This window comes from Pleurodeles waltl, chromosome 10, assembly GCF_031143425.1.
Source record: "Pleurodeles waltl isolate 20211129_DDA chromosome 10, aPleWal1.hap1.20221129, whole genome shotgun sequence".
NCBI classification, from domain to species: domain Eukaryota; kingdom Metazoa; phylum Chordata; class Amphibia; order Caudata; family Salamandridae; genus Pleurodeles; species Pleurodeles waltl.
Window position 1 is genome coordinate 186,035,314 of NC_090449.1, and position 21,024 is coordinate 186,056,337.

The following is a 21,024-nucleotide window of genomic DNA, read 5'->3' on the forward strand; positions in this document are numbered from 1 at the left end:
CTATTACTTCTTTTTATTTCAAACTATAGGCAATCGAAGAACCAAATCTGTAGGGCCGGTTTGTATCCATGCTATGGTGGGAAGGCTTTTGTTTAGTTGGTCAAAAGCTATACACTGGAGGAACCACTTCTGGTCAGTCATTCAGCAGAGACATTGTTTTCAGACCACCTATACATGGTCATGATCATCCTTCTCAGAACGAACCACACCTGCAGAGTCAATGTACATAAACAAACTTGAGGAACTTCTCTGTTTGCATAAGTGCTCTGAAGTGGCCATCTTAATAGATTCATTCAACTTCAATGCGCTAAAGTTGATTCCGCATTCACGTAATGGACAAGCCACCTCTGACAGGTTGCTTATGATCCATGATGTCAAAACAGTAACCTATCTGTTGCCAAGGGTTAACTTGATAGAAAGAAGCTCACTCGATATATAGCTAACATAAGCATCTGTTAACCTTTGGGAAGGAATACTGCAAACGTTTACTGCAGCTGATGCAACATGTAAACATACTGAATGCAGAAGTATACAAGAGCCATAAATCGAAACCAGGATTTTTTTTTTTTTTTAATATGACCTTTTATTATTTTCTTTCCTAGGCTTGTTGGCAATTAAAAGAGAGGCACGATTCTGTTAATATGTACAGTTTTGTAAAAGAGAAATAGAAAATCAAAGCCCGGCGGTGCCTTTGAAAGTGTTGCATAGCTGGCAACTGTGCCTCAGTGTAGTTTCTTATTATTCCCTTTAAAAAACGTAACTATATTATGTATTTGGAAAAAAAGTAAATAATCCAATGTCCTAAAATGCATCGACAGAAAAAAAAGCCTTCTGTAAAAAGATTTGGGGCCGGTGGAAATGCACTCAAATACAGTTTAGGACTTGGGACCTTGAGGTCATATTACATACGTTTTGTAAAATGGAGCACGCATTCTAGTGAGCCGTTTTTGTAACCTGTGCAAGAGGGAAAAGAGTAAAGGGTGTCTGAAATATCACAAGGATTTTTACATTAAAGAAAAGATGAAGCTAACCGAATTCTGTATGCTGAGCTCCCTATTGTTTAAGCAAAAAAGGGCATAGAAGCATCTACTCCATTTTTGCACAACTGCAGCACTTTAGTAAGGTAAGGGGTATAGTCAGAGGCTTATTTTAAGCTTTTCATCGCACAAATATACTACTAAAGGACAGCAGATGTTTAGCAGCTCACAGCTCGCACCACGTGAAAGATTGTCAAATTAAAAAAAGATCACAGTAAGTGCAAATGTATGTAAACAACCCCCTGTGAAATTGTTTACAAACACGACATGTAGATAGACGAAATATGTTCCAATAAATCAAACCTGATAGACGCATTCTAGAATAAAAAAGCTCTAACAGGTCAATCATGTACAAGTGATATTTAGCATTTTATCCATCTTTTGCAACCAATAAATAAGAGTATTTTAATCATTTCTACCCACACCCAATATTCCATCAAGAAAAGGTGCCATGCATTATAATTTAATACAAAGAGCAAAAGCAGAAGGGCAAATAACAAAAGCTGAAAACCGTAGGGTGGGTGCAAACAAGACATGCTTAGCACACTTAAAATGGGAACAGAAAATGAAGCACAACATGACAGCATTGTTGTCGCTAGATGGGCACAAAACATTAATCTCCAAACAGGTTACAAAAGAGTACTAGTACATATTGGTATCAACCCACAAAGTGTAATCAATTTCATTGTAATTACTTGAACGACAATCAAAAAGGTTATGCTAATTACCAATTGTCCTATGTCAGCCACTGGCTCTTTATGAATTGTTATACTGAATTGAGGCTGTTTGTGGCACCTCCATATCTGTGCACCCTGAGGAAAAAAGCCGTGAAGACAAGAATGGCCGACTGTACCTCCTAGCCTACTTACTACAGTACCCTCGGTCGAATTCAGTTTATCGATTCATGGATTGGCTTGCGACAAGATAAAATTCAAGGCAAACACAAAGACTCGAAATAACTTAGCTTTACTGATCCCAGTAAGACTGGCTTTCCCTTTTGCTAGCTGCATCTTAGTTAGGGAGGTCGGTGCTGTAAATTTCATTATACTGTCAGATACCAAATGTCACATACAGGAGCATGGAGGAGGATAATGCAGATCCTGCTACTACGAAATTTTGGAGGCCACTAGCAATCCACTGATGTTACTGAAATTCAGAAGATCTGCTTGCGATACCCTCTGCAATCTTAATCAGTTTTCATGAAGAAAACGTAATTTCACATACATTTATGACATGGGTCTACACCTTTTTATGCAGCATTCTGGATGACACAAAGCCAAGATGTGTTATTTGCACCTATCAGAAGGAAGCCAAAAGGCCGAACTATTTAAGTGAGGTTTAACATAAAAATGGTCTGTCAGCAAACACTATGTAAACTGAAGTACACCTAATGATTTAGCTTATGTCGCCTTAAAGAAATGTATGATTTAAACGCTGCCAATATCACATTTACATAAAATATATACAATATGCAGTCTGGAATGTGATATAGCTATTTTCTTTTGTAGGTTGATACTAAACAGTACTAATAAAGATTCAAAATGCATCTATATTATTAACAGCTAAAGGAATAAAGCATATCATGATTATGCTCTAAATAATATGGTGGGCTTGTGAAATCGTATGGAGAAACCTGCCTGAATTTGTTTTGTGCAAGTTGCGGTTGCAGCTGCTGCTTGAAGACCTAAACCCAGTGTCCACCATGACTGTCAGCCTCCGACAGACTAAACACTCTTCGCCGTCCTTTCCTGCCAGACCTTACTAGGGGAAAACACAGTGACAGGTCATAGGTAGGTTTTGGAAAATGGTACAAAGAGAAGGAAAACAGGAATGAACAGTGAGGAAACATGTCATAAGGAACATGATAGGCAGCTAAAGGGAGGATATTGCACCTTAACAACTGTTAAAGGAATATCATTTGCAGCATTCTGAATCAATAAACGCTTGCAAGCTTTAACACTGAAACACATTAAAGCAAATGTCATCATAGGTCATGTGTAATTTAATTAGAAGCACAGACAACTCATGGGGCAGACAAACGCATGAAGAGAAAAACAAATAGCGAAAAGCACACACACTTATCTACACTTTAATACCGCCAGCCAGTTACAAACAGTTAGGTTTAATAATCAGTCATGTTAAACAGCGTATTAGTGATTGGTTAAACTGATAAAATACAAAAGATGCTACAACTAATCATGGTAATGTATTTATATCTGTGCTTATCACTGATGACTATCACTGCATTTTCATTGTCCAACACGGGAAATATATTTAAAGACGCCTGTGCAACAGGACTATAGTACTACAGCACTAGGTTTGTGTAAAAATGTACTCCAAATACAGACCCAAGTACAGGGTGAGCAGTTTCTAGGAGTAATATAACTGAAATGTAATAGCACATGCCTCTTCCTTAAAACTGTATGTAGAATAAAAAAAAAACTGCCATGCCCTGGCCTTCAGAGACACTCAAATGCAGTTTCTACAGTTAGCAAGAGGGATTCACTTACCTTTATGTTGAGCCATACTGTTAGTCGTAGATTTTCTCGCACTACAAAACCTAAAACTGCTTTCCAGCACGTTAAAAACTTCTTGCTGGATCAGACCCCTTTTAAGCTCAACAATGATAGGAGACTGTCTGTTGGTTATATAGAATAAAGAGTGGCTGGTGGTAGACACTACACTGGAAACTGAAACGCAGAACTCGCCGCAAATTCTAAACCTGGCTCTCTTCTATTTCCACTTTCGGGGAAAAAAGGAAAAAACAAGCATTTACAATGCAACGGGTCTCGCGTTTGCTCATGTTAGAGCTGATCGCGTTGTAAACTCCTAACCCGACTTTTCACCTATCGGGAAAAAGTGCATTTATGTACATAACCCGAAAAAGTGAAATTAACTTTGTAAAGCGCTGGACTTCTGCCAAGCGAGATCGCGCTCGTAAATTGGAGAAAAAGAAGTCCACGAGCCCGACGAAAAACAGCGAGCCTTGCATGTTTTCTGTACTTGGTCGCTGCGTTCGAGGAGGGCTAGCTACCGGAAAAGGCATGACGAATGCATGCCTTCGACTAATGAAAGCAAGCAGATTTTATTAGGCGAGCCCACGAACCAATAAAAAACACTGACGTGAAGTTGACAGGGCTCCGAGCCCTTTTTTAAATACTAAAGCGTCTTGCAGCGATACGCATGCACGAGCGCATGCAACGCAGGCTCGACCCTAAAAACATGAAAAGGCTTTGGATATCTATGCTTTACGCAAACATGTCTCTCATGCTTTTTCAGACACCTGTTGCCAAAGGGCACATCAATTTAAGATTATACATTTCAGAAAACAGCCTCCAGATGGCATGAAAAGTAGCCCTGGAGCAGCCTTGAATGTGCCCTTCGGCTGTATCTGCTGAAATGCCACTGATGTTGCCTTTGGTTCGTTAAAGCGTACACAGATCCTAGGTGGCGGAAAGTTTTATACCAATTATTGAGTAGTGCAGAAGGCAAGGTGTGCTCACGTGCGGATGGCCTAGAGGTGAAGAAAACATACCTCATGACATAGTGCCAAACAGGAATTCCAATGAGCATATAAAGGATGGCCTCTGCCAGAGTGAGGTATAGCTGAAAATAACTGAACGTAACCTTCCTAGGTGATGTAAAGGTTACATAGGACCTTAAAGATAAACAAAATAGCCACGAGCATCACATTTCCCCAGAAAAAATTGTCTAACCTTCTGAAGAAAGAACCTCTTTACTGATGGTCTTCAGTAACATTAGAAAGCCATTAAGAAGGCAGTTTCCTACGAAAGCGGATGATTGTTTCTACTAGGTTACTTCTCACTGCTCTTATTATAGAAATTGGTATTACGGTGCATTATGAGACTCACAACATATAAAAATACAAGAAACATAATTTTAAAAAAATGAGTCTACTTAGAATTAAGTTTAGACCCTCTGTGTACAAGACATTGGATGTGAGCGCGAATGGGGCCTGTCTCAGTTTATGTACATACTGGTGCACGGAAAGGGATCTGTTGTGAACTTACTTTATGTAGTTATTAAATTGATGACACTGAAGAACAAGGTACCTACCTTCAGTAACCAATTACATGGTAGAGACAATATCAAACCGCAGATTCCTTACTTTTGAATTTCTGAAGAGTCAGAAAGGATCCAGAAGGTTTTTTGTGAGCAGTACCCCTGCGGCATCGTTGTTGCGGGAGTGACGTTGCAATCACCTGTATATGTTCTACCTTGGGGCGTAGATGTCCGTTTCTTTGCACAATATTCCACAGCAGGAGCCCAGAGCCATGTAGTGCAATGACATTGGTAGTGTAGTTGTAGTGTCCGAACTGGGGCCCTGAAAGGCATCATCCCTAACCTTAGGAATCTGTCCTCACAGCTGCAAGGATGGTCACGTTGGTAAGGACTCTGGGGCTAGAGATTGCTTCTGCCAGATAATCTGTTACCTAAGGTAAGTAACCTGCTAATGTGATAGAGACATCTATCAGCAGAATCCTTATCTCTGAATAGATAGGGCTGGTAGGTGGGCTGGTTTGTGGTCTGGTGTGTGGTCGGTGGGCTGGTGTGCTGTGGCAAGTGAAGTGGCAGCGGGTGCAGGTGAAAGGTCCTAACGTGGAGCGTGGGTCAGCGAGGTGGCAGTGTTTGTTGCGTCATTCAGGTTAAGGGTGTAGGGCTCAGTGATGGTGTATCTGCGGGGGGAGGAGGGACCAGCAGTCGTGGCCCTGGGTGCAGTTGAGGCGTGGATGGGCGCAGACGGGCCTGCCTTTAGCGGGCCAGTGATGCATTCGCTACGCGGTCACGCTGCGACATGAATTAAGGGTGCAAAGAAAAAAAATTGACATCCGCGTGCCGAGGTGGCGCATATACAGGTGACCGCAACGTCACTTTCCGATGACAACAGAGCCGACGCTCTGCAGAACGGAGCAAAGCCACCTACCGGCACGCAGAGGTACTGCTCACAAAGAATCTTCTGGATCCAGTCTGATGTCTCAGTAAGTAATCTGAGCCAGGATGTCTCTATCAGATATTTACGTATATTACTGGATGGTCCCCACGTTAATAGTAAACAAGGTCTGTTCATTCTACTGTCTTTTCACAGAGAGGATAATAATTCTACAGAAAAGTGACAAAGGCACTTATTGAATGTTACAAACCTTGGGCTGTGTAATGATGAGCTGCACCGGCCAAGTGACAGTTTTTATGCTCTTGCAGTGTCTAAGTAAAATAAAATACATTATACCAATATTTTGCTGAGCTAGTGCACTGTTTTAGACAGTACAACTCAGAAATAGGCAAACCTTGCTCACTATTTCTAAGCTTTACTGTCCGAAAATCAAGGATGGTGGAGTTCAAATCGCCTCAATGAAAAGTTGGTATGTGGCTCAAAGTACGAGCATGCGTGGAATAGTGCCAGACATCTATGATATTGCCTAGGGTATATATTGAGAGAAACTTTAACCAGTTAGCTGTGGAATATTCCAGAGGTCGTTATACTCTTTATTACTCTGTAATATATACTATCATCTTCTAACCATTCAAGACTTCTGCGCACATTCATCTTCTAACCATTCAAAACTTCTATGCACAATTCTGTGGTATCTTTGACGCTTCACTGGAATCAGGAGACAGAGTAATGATTGTGTGACCTGGACTTTAGCCTGGGTTACCTGCAACTTCGCGAAACTGAACCATGCCACTCATGTGTTGTAGGATTCATACAATGGGGGTAAGACTGCCTGTTTTCCGGGCAGCAGCACCACCATGTGTGGGTGAATGAGTCATTCCCACACTGACTGGAAGATGTTGGTCTGACCTTCTTGGCTAGCTAGCAGCACCTCACCCAAACCTAGAAAGTAAAGGTGATTTGTGGCAGCCTAAAAACATGACACCCTGACTCCTCAGGGAAGTCGTGGTGGAACAGATCTTACCCCTTTCTCTCATTTGCACAAAGTCTCATAATTGCAAAGGCAGACAAAGGAATGCAGGATAGGCTTCAATGCGTTTATTGAAGCAACTGCATTCTATAATAAAAGGTATGAGCTGCGATTATTAGGAAGCTAAAACATAATATGTATATGACTGAGACCATTAGAGTAAAACATATAAATAGTCCCAGCATCCTGACATGTTCATGAGTCTAAGAATTTCTACCTATACTGCTAGCATCTAATGTGAGAGCACAGCAATGTTAGCCCTTCAGCCTGCACTACTCTATGGAAGGTGCCCGCCGACCCCATACCTGGACAAAAGCAGGGGTCTGCCTGTTGGTCCGATGGCAGTCTTCCCTATACTGTTCAGTGGTCAGACCAAAACCTTCCAAGAGTACTGTTTTTAAAATACTGTAGATGTCTGCGTCCTCTTCTCCGACAGTGAGAATTCTATCCCTCCCCTTGTCAGAGAAGGACAATCAGTGATTAGCAAACCACTACCTTTGAGGGGCCCTATGAACTTTACAGGCCCTCTCAAGTGCAGCAAACCTCTTGTATATATCATCACCCACCTTGTATGAGGGAACAGTTTTGTGCAAGTGTCTGGAATCAATGGAGTCCTCACTGGCTCTATAAGCCCTGAAACTAATGCTGCTGCGACCATAGGGTGCTAACCCCAACCCCTGTCTTTCCCTCTCCACTGCCAAGGCCTCCCTATCTAGAGCCAGCTGTTGCTGCTGCAGCCCCAGCCTGGCCTCCTCCAGTCTCAGCTTTCTGAGCTCTCTATCTATAGAGTCATCCCCTGGAGTTGTGCAGTGTGACACCTCAGAAAATAAGGTGATGTGGGAATGGGCAGAGGTGGATCTTTACCTAGTCTTTGTGCCAATAGCTACCTGTCCTCTGGGTGTCAAGGGAGCAATACCCGAGTGGCTTCCCCTCCCACTACCAGCTACACTAGTTGGTCTACTAGGTACCAGATTCTTGGACGAATCCTCCCCGGAACCTGGAAGATTCTTCTATAATTCAATGGGTGTACAGCTTTCCTCCTCCTCCTGGCTACCAGATGCTCCTGGTCATCCTGAAGAAGGAGGCTCAGAAGGAAATTTTCATTGGGATTCTTCCCCATGTCTAATTTTCTTTCTGAACAAAGCCTCTTCAATTCCTTGAAGATCATGCTCTCATAGAAAGTGCCCATGTCCTAACAGCTAGGTCCAGCTGTAGACATGGTGTGTGGGTTAGGGTGGTGTAGGGTGTACCTAAGCTACCAAAGCTCTAGTCTCTCAGAAAAGAAGGTAAGAAACTAGATTCCTGTACTGGGTATAATGTATATCTCTAGGTATAGCGTAGTCTTTCCTGTGGAAATTACCAGGTGACAAAGTGATAAGGCAATTGCAAGTACTTATCCCACTGCTGTACCACCAATGTAGGAGGCTGGCCTGGCTTTTTGTGGGTATCTATGGTACTTACACCTTATACCAGGACCAGTTATTCATTATAAGTGTAGTGTAAGCAGTGTCTAGAAGGTAGGCTCCCTAGAGGTAGCTGTGGATGGTAGCCAAGGCTTATCTAGGAGACATGCAAAGCTCATACAATGCCACTGTAGTCACACAGCACTCAAACACATGAAAGAAAATACTCAGTGTTACAAAAATAAAGGTACTTTATTTGAGTGACACAAACACCAAAAATACCATAGAGACTATACTCCCTTAGGAGGTAAGTAATACACAAATGTAATACACTAGTATGCAGAAATAGGCATAAAAACAGTTTGAAAACAGTACAATTAGTGGAAATCACAATAGTAAGAAATGGGCCTGGGGGAACACAAACCATATTCTAAGAAAGTGGAATGTGAATGTCGGTTTCCCACCTATGGGAGTGTAGTGTATAGAGGGCAGCTGGGCGTACTAGAAAACCCCAAAGGTAAGTACTAGAACCCACCCCAGCGCCCAGGAAAGCAGGAGTAAATTTCCCAGAACACACACAAACGACAAGAAGAATTATGCAAGAACCAGAAGAGACTTCAAGGCACCAACAGTGGATTCCTGCACCCGAGGACCTGTGGAAGAAGGGGACTAAGTCCAAGAAGCACAGAAGAGTCCAGGAAGAACAGGAGCCCCTGCTAACCAGGATCAAGGTGAAAAAGAAGAACCACCAGTGAAGATGAACAGCCAGTACTGCACCCAAGAAGACGGAGTCGGGTTCCTGGTTGGTATAAATGATGTCTGATGCTGGATGGAGGATTGCAGTCTGGTTTGCATTGCTGGAGTCCGCAAACAAGCCTTGGTACACGCAAAGCTTTCAGTTAGCGGAAAATGGCGCAGCCCAGGACCAGGAAGGACCAGGTGGACTCTAACCAGGAGAGGGAGTCAGAGGGGGCTCTCGGCAACTCAGAGAGCCCACAGAAGACCAGGTAGCATGCACAGGAGTCCCACAGCATGGGGGCAAGGAAGGTGCAAAAGAGGCCCATGCAGCATAAGGACAAAGGCCCCTACATCACCGGAGAACCACTCAAGAAGCTGTGCGTCGCAGGATAGAGTGATGGGGGCCGGAGCTGTAAGATGCACGAAGAACTTTGTGGAAGAATGCCAACAATCCTTGGCAACTGAAAAACATGCGTGCATGGGGGTACTATCTTGCATGGAGAGGCAAGCTCTTACCTTCACCAAAGTTGGACAGTGGGACGTCAGGACCGCCTGGACCACTTCAGTCCACCACCCGTGATGCAGGATCCATGCAGCTCAGCAGGAGAAGGGATACACTCAGCCGGTTGTTGTTGCAGTAGGTGCCTGCTGAAGCAGGGGAATGACTCCTTCACTGTAAGGGAGATTCCGTTGCTCTTCTGGTGCAGGCTGAAGACGGCCTGTCCTAAGAGGATGCATGACAGGGAAACAGTTGCAGCTGCTGGAAGGAGCTGAAGATACAATGCTGCAGAAGGCGTCTTGCTTCTTTGTTGCAGTTTAAAGATTTCCTGGAGGGTCCAGCTACAATGTCTTCAGTGAGAACTCAAAGCGGAGGATACAGAGGATTCCTGCTGGAGTCTTGCAATCTGAATCTGAAGAACCACCCAAAGGAGAGACCCTAAATAGCCCTGAAAGGGGGATTGGTCAGCTAACCAGGTAAGCACCTATCAGGGGAGAGCTCTGACCATCACCTGCTGACACTTGCCACTCAGATGCTCCCAGAGTTTCCTGCCAACTTGGAATCCAAGATGGTAAAACCCAGGGGCCCTCTGGAGGAGCTCTGAGCAACACCTGTGGGGTGGTGATGGACAGGGGAGTGGTTACTCCCCTTTCCTTTGTCCAGTTTCACACCAGAGCAGGGACTGAGGGTCACAGAACCAGTGTGGACTGGATTATGCAAGGAGGGCACCAAATGTGCCCTTCAAAGCATTTCCAGTGGCTTGGGAGACTACCCCTCCCAAACCTGTAACATATATTTCCAAAGGGAGAGGGTGGTGCATCCCTCTCCCAAAGCATATCCTTTTTTCTGCCTTCTTGGGCTCGAGATTTTCAAACAATAGGAGGGCAGAAACCAGTCTATGAGGTGGCAGCAGCTGGGGGAGGCTGGAAAACCTCAGAAGACTGAAATGGCAATACTTGGGGTCCTCTAAGGAGCCCCCAGAGTGCATGGAATCATACAATCAATGCTTGCAAAAGCCTTAGGGTATGATTCCAACATGTTTGATACCAAATCTGTCTATGTTTGGAGTTACCATTATGTAGCTTGACTTAGGTAGTGACCTATGTCTAGTACACATGTAAAATGGCGTCCCCACACTCACAAAGTTTGGGAAAATGGTTCTGGAGGTCGTGGGGGCACCTCTGCTAGTACAGGGGTACCCTCACCCACACATACTTTACACCCTGCCCTCAAGGCTGGAGGGCCTGCCATAGGGGTGAGTTATAAGTGACCTGATGCAGTGTAAATGGCAGTGAAAGGGTGCATACACCTTTTCATGCAGGCTGCAATGGCAGTCCTGCAGAAGCCTTTGCACGGGCTCCCGATAGGAGGCTAAATATATGCTGCAGCCCATAGGGATCACCTGGAACTCCAATGCCCTGGGTACCTAGGTACCATATACTAGGGACTTCTAAGCGGGCACCACTATGCTAATTGTGGATGAAATACTGTGTTTACAGTATCCAACAACCATTATGAAGGGAGAGAGCATAACTACTGGGGTCCTGGTTAGCAGGATCCCAGTAGACACAGTCAAGCACACCGACATCAGGCAGAAAATGGAGGTAACCATGCCAAGAAAGAAGGTACTTTCCTACAACTATATAAAGTTTGGAAGTCTTTAGGAAGTGACAAATTCGATAGTGGAACCCAAGATTCATGCTGAAAGGCATGCAAAGAAAGGAACTGATGAGTGCACGTACAATTGGTGTTTACATACATTTTCGGCTGTGTTACTTCTGAGGCAATATGGAGCAGCATGCAGGAGTACAGCTATGGAAAATCTGAAGACGCTGTCTGGTGCCTATGGAATATTCTAAGGTAAGGAATGTGCAGTAAAGAGTATCCATCAGAATCAGCGTTTTCTCCCAACACCCTTTAGCCACTGAAAGGTATGAACTTTAAAGATGCTTGCCCATCACAGGAAAATCTGGTTGACTGCATTCAGGCATGTCTTTAGAGCACCATACTTGTACCAGTAGCTCTACTGATGCAGTCTGTTGTGTCCACGCCTGCTCAGAACACATACTTGGCTGCATTCTCGCCATCATATTGTTTGGGCTAGCAAGGCCTAGAGGTCCTCAGAGACAGCCGGCAAACTCTTGATGGCCATGTCACATAGTGTGGGGGTGTAACTCCCCCCAGAAGACCAACTGCATTTGTGCATCTGAGTGCAAGACTGGTCAAAGAAAACATCCTCTTACTCAAAGCATTAACTCTTTTTCACTTCCCATCTGGAGGGTTGGTCTGAAAGAAATCTGGATTAAGCTTGCTTGTTGAAGCTTACATAATCACACTTCTCGCTATCGAGTACTTAGTAAGTAAGCCAGGATCACTGAGGCCGGCCTATGCCACCTAGTCATGGGTCCACTGACTGACAGGCATGAGCATTTCTTATACCACGAAGCCAGAAGGGTATAGATTAGGGCTTCATTAAATGGCAACAATAGCTCAGTAGAAGCACGTCCTGGTAGAAGAGTCTCAATTAATACATTTGTGTTTGTTTCTACATTGGGCAACCGCAATTCAAGGGCCTCAGCTGTTCTCCGAGCTACCACTGTAAATGAAGCACTTTCTTCCATTAGCATCCCTGGAGGCTACCTCCATCTCAGACCACTGGCATTTTGTCAATCTGCATATAATGACTTCTTAGTATAGTGCAGGAGGATGAACGTGTCCACCTACATCATCACCAATAGTGCCTTGATGGGCATAGGGTTCCCCTGCAACAGGACTAGATCAAAATAAAAACTGTGTGAATCAACTGTGGATACCAGAATGGGGGGAAGAGGGATTAGATCGGAAACAGGGTGTATAACCACTAGCTACACCTTTGTGATTCCATAGAATGACATAGGGCTGTTTCAGGCCGATGTTGGGTCAGGGTCAGTGACTGACATTGGGAAAAGATTGCCACCCATTGCCGGTGGAATCTGTATTGGGACAGAAGGAACCAGACTGGAACGGGCAGAAGTGAGTATTGGAGTCTGCATGAGTCCCGCAATGGGCCCAAAAGGGGGAGTTGGCGTCAGGGGAACACCCACCAGATGTCCGGCTGTAGACCCCTGTGGCTATGAGTGGACCCTAGGTCAAGCCAGAGGAAGCCAGAAGATCACCAAAGATCTGGAGCCAGGTCTCCTCTACTGCGGTTGCGTTCTGCTTTGGGACAGATGATGGCCTGGGTAGTTCGCGGCTCGCTGGAACCAGCTCGAGATCAGTTCAAATGCAGTGGACACTGCTGAGGGAAAAATGTTGATGCCTGCTACCTTTGAGTTGAGGGCTGGGGTCCCACCTGGCTTTCTTAAGCTTATATTTAGACTTCAACTTGGACTTACCAGAAGACATTTTGGTCTGGCAAGTGGATTTTTCATGAGATCGGCCTCAAGGCAACTGGGCCTGCAACTTGGAAAGGGGTCTTATGTACCCACAGGTGATTTAGCACTCGGAGATGAAACTTTGTTGTGAAGCATAAGAACAGGTCACAGACAAAGCACTGTGACCTGTTCTTATACTCAAAAACTGAGTTTCATCTCCAAGTCCCGTATCGCCTATGTGTACACGAAGAGACAGTTTGCATGACTTAGAGACGTACCCATAGCTCAATCATAACAAAAACTTTAAGCATGCCCATAAATTACATCTGCTTACTGCAATCTCGGCACAGATTGAATCCTCCAGTTTTCAATCAGGACATTGTTCTTAGCACAATGATAGCAAATGTTAACGCCATCGAAAAACCAAAAAAGCTGCCAGTGGAGTTGTGGATTCACGTCAAAGACAGCGGAAAGAAAGGACCCAGTACCAGTGAGCAGGTGTGGCACTTACATGCAGTCTGTCATTTCCATCCATCAGAATAAATATTATCAGTAGCCATAACACAAACATATTAAACTGGTAACAACACAACTAGTAGCTTTTAGATGTTTACTTTCCCTGTCTCTCAATTTGGATTTCTTGTTGAGAACCCAATCAGAACCATTTCCTGTTGCTGACACAATAATTATAATTCTTGGACACAATTTATTTCACCATAAGAGTCTAAAAAATACCAGGTTTCTTTTTGAATAATCACAGATTGATATAGCCATTCCAGAAGGGGAGCAAATCAAACTGATAATTTAAAGCATTTGATAGACCTACTGTGCAAATCAGGTCTTGTTGTATAAGGGCAATAATTTAGCTGCTTCAAATTTTTGTGAAGAGCTGGGCTTAGATGTTACAGGTTGGGTCAGTCCTCTTTACCTTCAGGAGGTAAAGAGAGCACAATCTCTAATGTCTGAAATATCAAATATTTCTTCTCCACGACAAGCCACCACACACATTTCCAATTCAAAACAAAGAGACCTAGGGAGTTGATCAGGTGTCCTCAGGTCAGTGTTCTGCTGTTTTTCATCTAGGACACGCTATACATGTGTGAACACATGCATACTCTGGATGAAGGACACAATGTGGCATGTGTAGTCGGAATCATAACAACATTCAAGGATTACAATGCTCCACCAAAAATGAATGCTTTAATTCATAAATAAACAGATAAAAAATTATTCAAGGGCAACCGAGGTCAATTAGAGACAAAAAGGGGAGACAACTCCCTGCCCCGAACGCATTGATGAATTGGGCCACTTCACCATTGTCAACTGAATCAGAAATACTTTCAGACAGATAAAACACTTGTTTTTGATACCTGATTTGAAGTTGTGCAGGGTCTTTCCTGGTTCTCCAGTAAAATCGTTCTACCCTAGCAAGAAGCATTATTTTGCCTAAATCTGCATTACTAGATGTTCTGGCCCAAAGATGAAATGTTATGTAAGACTCACAGAAGAGGTAGTGGTCAAGTGAAACAGATACTTTCAGCTTTTTAGTAGAAACAGTGTTATGCCTAAAACAAGGGTGTATGCAAGTAAAGTAGAAAACACAACTGTTTCAGCAAAACTTATTTCTTCACAACATGTACACACGGCATGAATTCTTTCATTCAGTTCGGATCAGTATGCATGCTATGGAGTGGCAATAAAAACTGCAAGGGTAGTTTTGAGATGTTACATGGGAAGATTTGCTTATCGTCTATGTTTAACCAATGGGGAGTGTGGAAACAACCCTGCTATTGTCTCCATACAGCGGTTAATCAGAGGGGTGAAGCCATTTTTTCTTTTATCAGACACCAAGGGTTTCTATATCCTATGAATGGGTCAAAAGCCAAAGCCGCCTGGGATCGAGGACAGGGAAGGTGTCAAGGAAGGTCTGGAGCTTAAAATTGATGAAAGCTTACAATATTTTGCCAGACATTTGAGGTCTGCTACTTGAACCTAGAGTTAAAATTTGCTCCGAGCCCGCATCAGGAATTGTAAAAAGCAATCACAGGAATATCTAATGTTACACAGAGAAGATGGAACTAGAGTTCAACGAATAGAGATTTCACTAAAGAGGTTGAGACGTCAGTCCACAGGGGATCCTAAAAAAGTAAATTCAAGGAGCAGGACATGACCTTCCAGGCGCTGTGGCAGATGGAAGTTACTCTGCACAACCACACTTCGCAGTTTGAGAGGGTGTTGCAGGCCATCATAGATACCAAAACCACCCAGGAATCGAAAATTTGTGAAGTAATAACGGACGTCAACTTACTCCGGACCGACCATCATGGGCCGGCTGACCGGGTCACAGATGTGGAAAAGGATACAGTTGAGTTGTCCCCAGCGGTTTGGACACTGCAGGAGAAGATGCTCCATCTGTCGACGGAGGTGGATGAACTGAAGCGCAGGGCTGAAGATGCAGAGGGCAGATCAAGACGGAACAACATTCGCCTGGTGGGGTTCCCGGAACAAGTCTAGGGACCTAATGCCGAACTGTTTGTAGAAAAGTGTCTCACTGAGACAGTCTTGCAGGACAAAATCCCGAAATTCTTCTTGACTGAACGGGCCCACAGAGTTCCGGGCAGACCACCGCCACCAGGAGCACACCCTCGCCCCATGATAGCCAGGTTACTTAATTACCGGGATAGGGACCTAATATTACAACTATTTTGCAACATAGGCCCTCTGCTATTTGAAAATGCATCGATCACGGCCTATCCGGACTTAACCGCGGACGTTCAGAGGAAACATGGTTCCTTCTACCAGGTAAAAGAGCGCCTCCGTGAATACAACATTAAATATGCGCTCCTGTTCCCTGCCAAACTTTGTGTACAGGACGATTCCAAAGTGCATATCTTTACCTCTCCAAAAGATGCTTAGACTTGGCTCCATGCAAAGGGCCTGCTTCGTCTGTATGGACGGAGATCGCGGAGGAGGGCTGGTCATCCCCCAAGGTGAAACGCAAGCGCTGGTTGCGCTTGGGGATCAAGCCCACTCCGGAGCAAGCGGTGGAGGAACGCTCTCTTCTGCTACGGGAGACGACGCGATTTGTGGCTGAATTCCTCCCCCCCCCAGTGATGTGAGATCGAGGAGACACTGAACCTAAACATGAGACCTGCTCTGACTTTGCGGACTCCCTCCTGAGTCCGCTTCTCACTCCGCGCTCGACTGATGACATTTGAACTGCACTACTCGTCCTGGCATCTATGTGACCCATCATGAGCCGAGGCCCTCGGTTTCCCACAAGACTGGTTGCGGGTGTCATTGTTGATCTGGTAGACGTGAGGTGTCGGATACATGGCACACATCCGAGGCCTCCCCCGCTGGGGTACTGGGCAGCGGGTCAAGCGCAACTATCCATCCACAAGGCTGGGAACTTGGACCTCTAGATCTGGCCTATATCATCCACGCCCCATCCATAAGGACCTGTTCAACCTTATGCCTGCTTGCAGGTTCTGTTTTGCTCACCATTTCTAGAATCAAAACGTTATGCCCAATACTGATATAGATAATTCTATTTTGATCACCTGTTATAGCCATTCATGCATGCTTCCTATTGTATTTGGGACGATTCTCCCTATCTAATATGGCCTCCATTTGTCTTACAGACACCGTTGTCCCCTTTCTATGTCTACTATGCAACTTTAGATACAGCAAGCAAGATGGCCACCTGCTTACTGGCCCTTTTTTCATTTCTATGCCTTCCTATTAAAATTTCCGCCCACTGGCCGAGCCCCACATTTATGGGAGCATCGAGCTGGGGCAGGTGGAGCCGCCAGTCATGGCATAAATTCAGTAAGTGTTTACAGCAGTATAACGCGCTGGTTTACACATGACTTACTGGGACCCTGTAGTGCGTTCCCACTACTGTCATCCGGTGCGCTCAATATTGCGGTGCTTTATAGTATAACGTGCTAGTTTACAGGCGACTTACTGGGACCCTGGAGCGCGGTCCCACCATTGGCATCCGGCGCGCTCAATGTTGCGACGCTTTGCAGCCAGTACAGATAAAATTCTACATGTGACTTACTGGGACTTTAGAGCGAGGCCCCACCATTTGAAACCCAGCATATCTAATATCTAATATCGTGGCACTCTGTAACTGACTTAGAAAGACATTTGTGGAGATCGTTACAATTTTTTTTTTTTTTACAGTGAAGGTTTATGAGTTATTACAGACACCTCGTCCATCACAACTGGTTTTTTCTTACTATTTATTTTGATGCCCTGGGGACACCTATTTTTTGGAGAGTATAGAAATGATACTGGCATATCTTCGCACTTCTACTTTTCATCTTATTGTATACTTTTTAAGAGAGAGCTTGTTTTGGGACATTTCAACATACAAATATATGGCTTTCGGCAGCATGATAAGTTTGTTGGTCTAGTCAGGCATAATATATGACTTTTACCTTTTTACCTAATAGTATCTTTTTAATTTTGTACCTATATCTATATATGTAGACCGCATTGGACTACGCTAGCTTGGTGCCTTACCCGATGGGGCCCATCCACTGATATGAAGAGGGTAAGCACGGCTGTGTTTGTCGTTTTTCTGCTTTTCTACTTCACCTTTTTATACATGCACATCACGAAGGGGAGATATCACTTGTGTGTGGATTAATTGCATTTGCACACTGCACATCATTGAATGTTCTGTGCCTTTTTATGATCTGTTTTCCGTTTTTATATTCTAGGTTCCTGCCTAATGCGATATTCCCTAATATAGGTGACAGATAACTTTAGGATTAGGTCGGTTTATTGGTCCTGAAGAATCGCACTAGATCTTGTAGACTAAAAAGCGAGAAACATGTTGACCTTTACTCAATAGTAGTACAGGGGATCCTGTACATACATACACTACAATCTAATTTGAGAGGTTTAGTGATAGTTGGGGAGACTTGACCTTATCTTGTTCTCTCCCCTTATTTCTGATTTTAATCATGACAGAGGTTAGATATCCTAATAAAATACGTTTTACCTCTAGTCTTTTTTTAACAGCACTCTTTTCCTTTTTCCATACCAATCATACATCATAATACACATTGACCGGCTATTATTCATTGTCAAAAGATCTCCGGCAAAGAGCCCCTGTGTGGGGCCCATCATGCATTGCAGTGCCGGCATAGCCCAATGATGAGGCATGTCACCAAATGGTGAATGAGGGCTCTTGTTCCAAAAGATTTGGATTTTCAGGGACCTTTGAAATATAGGAATCCATTTTTCTAGTGGAACTGTGTATACTTTTTTGATTTACATGTTAGATGGGAGTATTATACACAGGACCAGGACTCATTTTCCGAATCTCCCATATTTCTCTAGCCCCTCCCTTTCCTTGTTTTTTTATGGTTTGTTTCATCATTGCCACAAATCACATTCATCCTGAAAGGCAGCGAGCACGCAGTAGACTCTTGGGGGAGAATCCGTCGGGGGGGATGTCCCAGGTGCTCCTTGGGATCACCATAGGCTGGGTCCCTTGTGCTCCCCCATCGGCTAACCTCTCTGCATTTCCATGACCACACAAGGACTAACACATATCCCAAGGTATAACGTGCTTACATGGAATGTAAGGGGGATGGCAACACTGTGCAGGCGGCAGCGCATACACGCATATTTGAAACGACACCAGGTGCATTTTGTCATGCTTCAAGGAGCACACCTGTTAGACGCCACTCTAGAAAAAACACGAGTAAACTGGAGGGGGCAGTTTTTTCGCACTGTGTCCTCGTCCTCTGCCCCTGGGGTAACGATCTGGTTTGCCCCAGGAGGTGCCTTATGTGGTCGCTCACACGCAGATTGATCCCGATGGCTGATATGTGGTGTCTGAGGGCAGCCAGGATGGTTCACCACCGTCACTAGTGGCACTATACACTCCCAATACTAATCAACACAGCTTTCTACACACATTATCAGCGGGGCTACTCCGAGATCCAACCGTGGATAGCATTTGGGGTGGGGACTTCAACTGTGTCTGGAATATTCACATAGATAGGTCCTTCCCACCACTTTCGACTGCCCCGATCTCACGCGAGCTGGAAGCCTGGACATTGAAGAACGGCTTGTGTGATGTTTGGCAATTAGGACACCCGACATAGCGCGAATATTCCTTCTACTCCCAGTCCACAGTTTACACACCAGGATAGACATGCTCCTCACTTCGACGGCAGTAGTACACAAGATACATGTGTCGGATTATCTGGCTCGCACCATAATGGACCATAGCCTGTTGCCGGCAGTACTGGGTTGGGGTCGACCACGCATACGGATTCCCACATGGCGCCTGCAGGTAGAAACACTATCTGACCGCCCCCCTTCTGTGCTGAACTTGCCCAGTGCTTATCCACTTAATTCTCCCTCAATGATAATACAACGTCCCCCGGCGCAACTGAGTGGGATGCCCCCAAGGTGGTGGTGCGGGGCCACTGCATGGATGCATCGGTCAGGGTTCGGTGGGTATTGATTAGAGAGATGGAGGGGGTGGAGTCCAAGCTGCGAGAGGCGGAGATTGCAGTAGCTGGAAATGAGATGCCAGTGGAAGAGCTGCACTCGTTGAGGGCTAGTCACAGAAGGCTGATACCAGATTGAGTAAGCTTGACTATAGACACAATATGACATGTCAGTATGCGGAAGGAGATAGGGCTGGCCGCTTGCTAGCCTGGCTTGTGCAACAGACTTCTCAGCCCTCGCCCATAGGAGCAATCTGTTTAATCTCAGGGAAGATAGTCAATTCTCAAGTGGAAATTAACGATGCCTTTTATACCTACTACCGGTCCTTATACTCGCCCCTCCCTCCTTCACCTGCAGAGCAAATGGTTGACTTTTTAATGTCCGCCCCCTGGAGACGGCTGCAGACCACGCAGGCGGACGCACTAGATGGCCCAATCAGTATAGAAGAAATGTGCCTAGCGCTGTCACAAATGGCCCGTAACAAGGCACCTGGGTCGGATGGCCTACTAGTGGTGTACTTGACATCCCAAGCTAATCACCGTTTACAACCATTGCTTTGAGTGTTCAATGAAGCATACGATCGGGTGCAACTGCCGGACTCGATGAACGAAGCTCTTATAGTAGTGCTCCCAAAACCTGGCCGTGATCCTCTTGATGTTCGATCATACCGCCCTCTCTCCTAGCTCAATTCAGACTACAAGTTGCTGTGGAAAATTTTAGCCAACAGATGGTAGAAACACCTTCCTAAATATCAGGAGACTACTATGTATACTACACAACAACAACTCTGTCACTAGATATAGAAAAGGCGTTTGATACGCTGAGCAGGGACTTTATGGGTACGCTAGACGCGATGGGATTTGGCACAGGATACATTAAATGGATCAAGACATTGTATGCTAAACCCACGGCCCGCATCAAAAAGGGGCAAGTTATCTCTGAGTCCTTCCCAATAGGTAGGGGCACCAGACAGAGCTGCCCGCTGTCTCCCCTACTTTTTGCAATAGCCATGGAACCACTGGCTGTCAGACTACGCATGTGGGCGCATCTATGGGGCATCCCGGAACTTAACCCACATCATATTATTTCCTTGTACGCAGAGGACGCCCTGATGTATTTACGAGATCATGCTACCACCATGGTTGGGGTGATGGAGACACTCGATACCTTTGCAACCATCTCTGGCCTACGGGTCAACTGGTCCAAAACTTGCATTTTCCTTCTTTCCCCTGCACCATTGGAGCTCCGCTCGGCCCTACCAAATTATCAACTATCATGGTGCACTCTACTTTTAAGTATCTGGGTATACAGATATATAATTACGCATATTATCTAAGAGAAGGCAATATAGACAGGGTTCTTCGCTGAGTCCGCAGCTCTTTACCATTCTGGGTGGCTCTTACTTTGTCACCTATGGTGCGTGTGGCCATTTAAAAATGCTCATCTTCCTGAGGTTTCTATATTATTTCACAGCACTCCCGATTGTCCTGCCTCGCTCATTCTTCAAGTCCCTGCAGTCAATAATGACTGACTTGTTATGGGGCAGGGACAGACGTAGAGTAGCGCTTT

The 21,024-nt window shown here is 44.8% G+C and overlaps 1 protein-coding gene across 3 annotated transcripts in view; it reads right to left on the minus strand.

The window, feature by feature from the left end:
• The window catches only part of CLEC16A (C-type lectin domain containing 16A), a 462,030-nt gene that overhangs the window by 13,506 nt on the left and 427,500 nt on the right, over positions 1–21,024 (minus strand). The window contains exon 23 of one of the 3 annotated variants that reach the window (XM_069210166.1): positions 2,675–2,798. The exons of the other annotated variants lie outside the window; for them this stretch is intronic. Coding sequence (XP_069066267.1) covers positions 2,722–2,798 — 77 coding nt within the window. The 3' untranslated portion in view covers positions 2,675–2,721. The remainder of the gene's footprint in view (positions 1–2,674; positions 2,799–21,024) is intronic. 3 annotated transcript variants of the gene reach the window in all.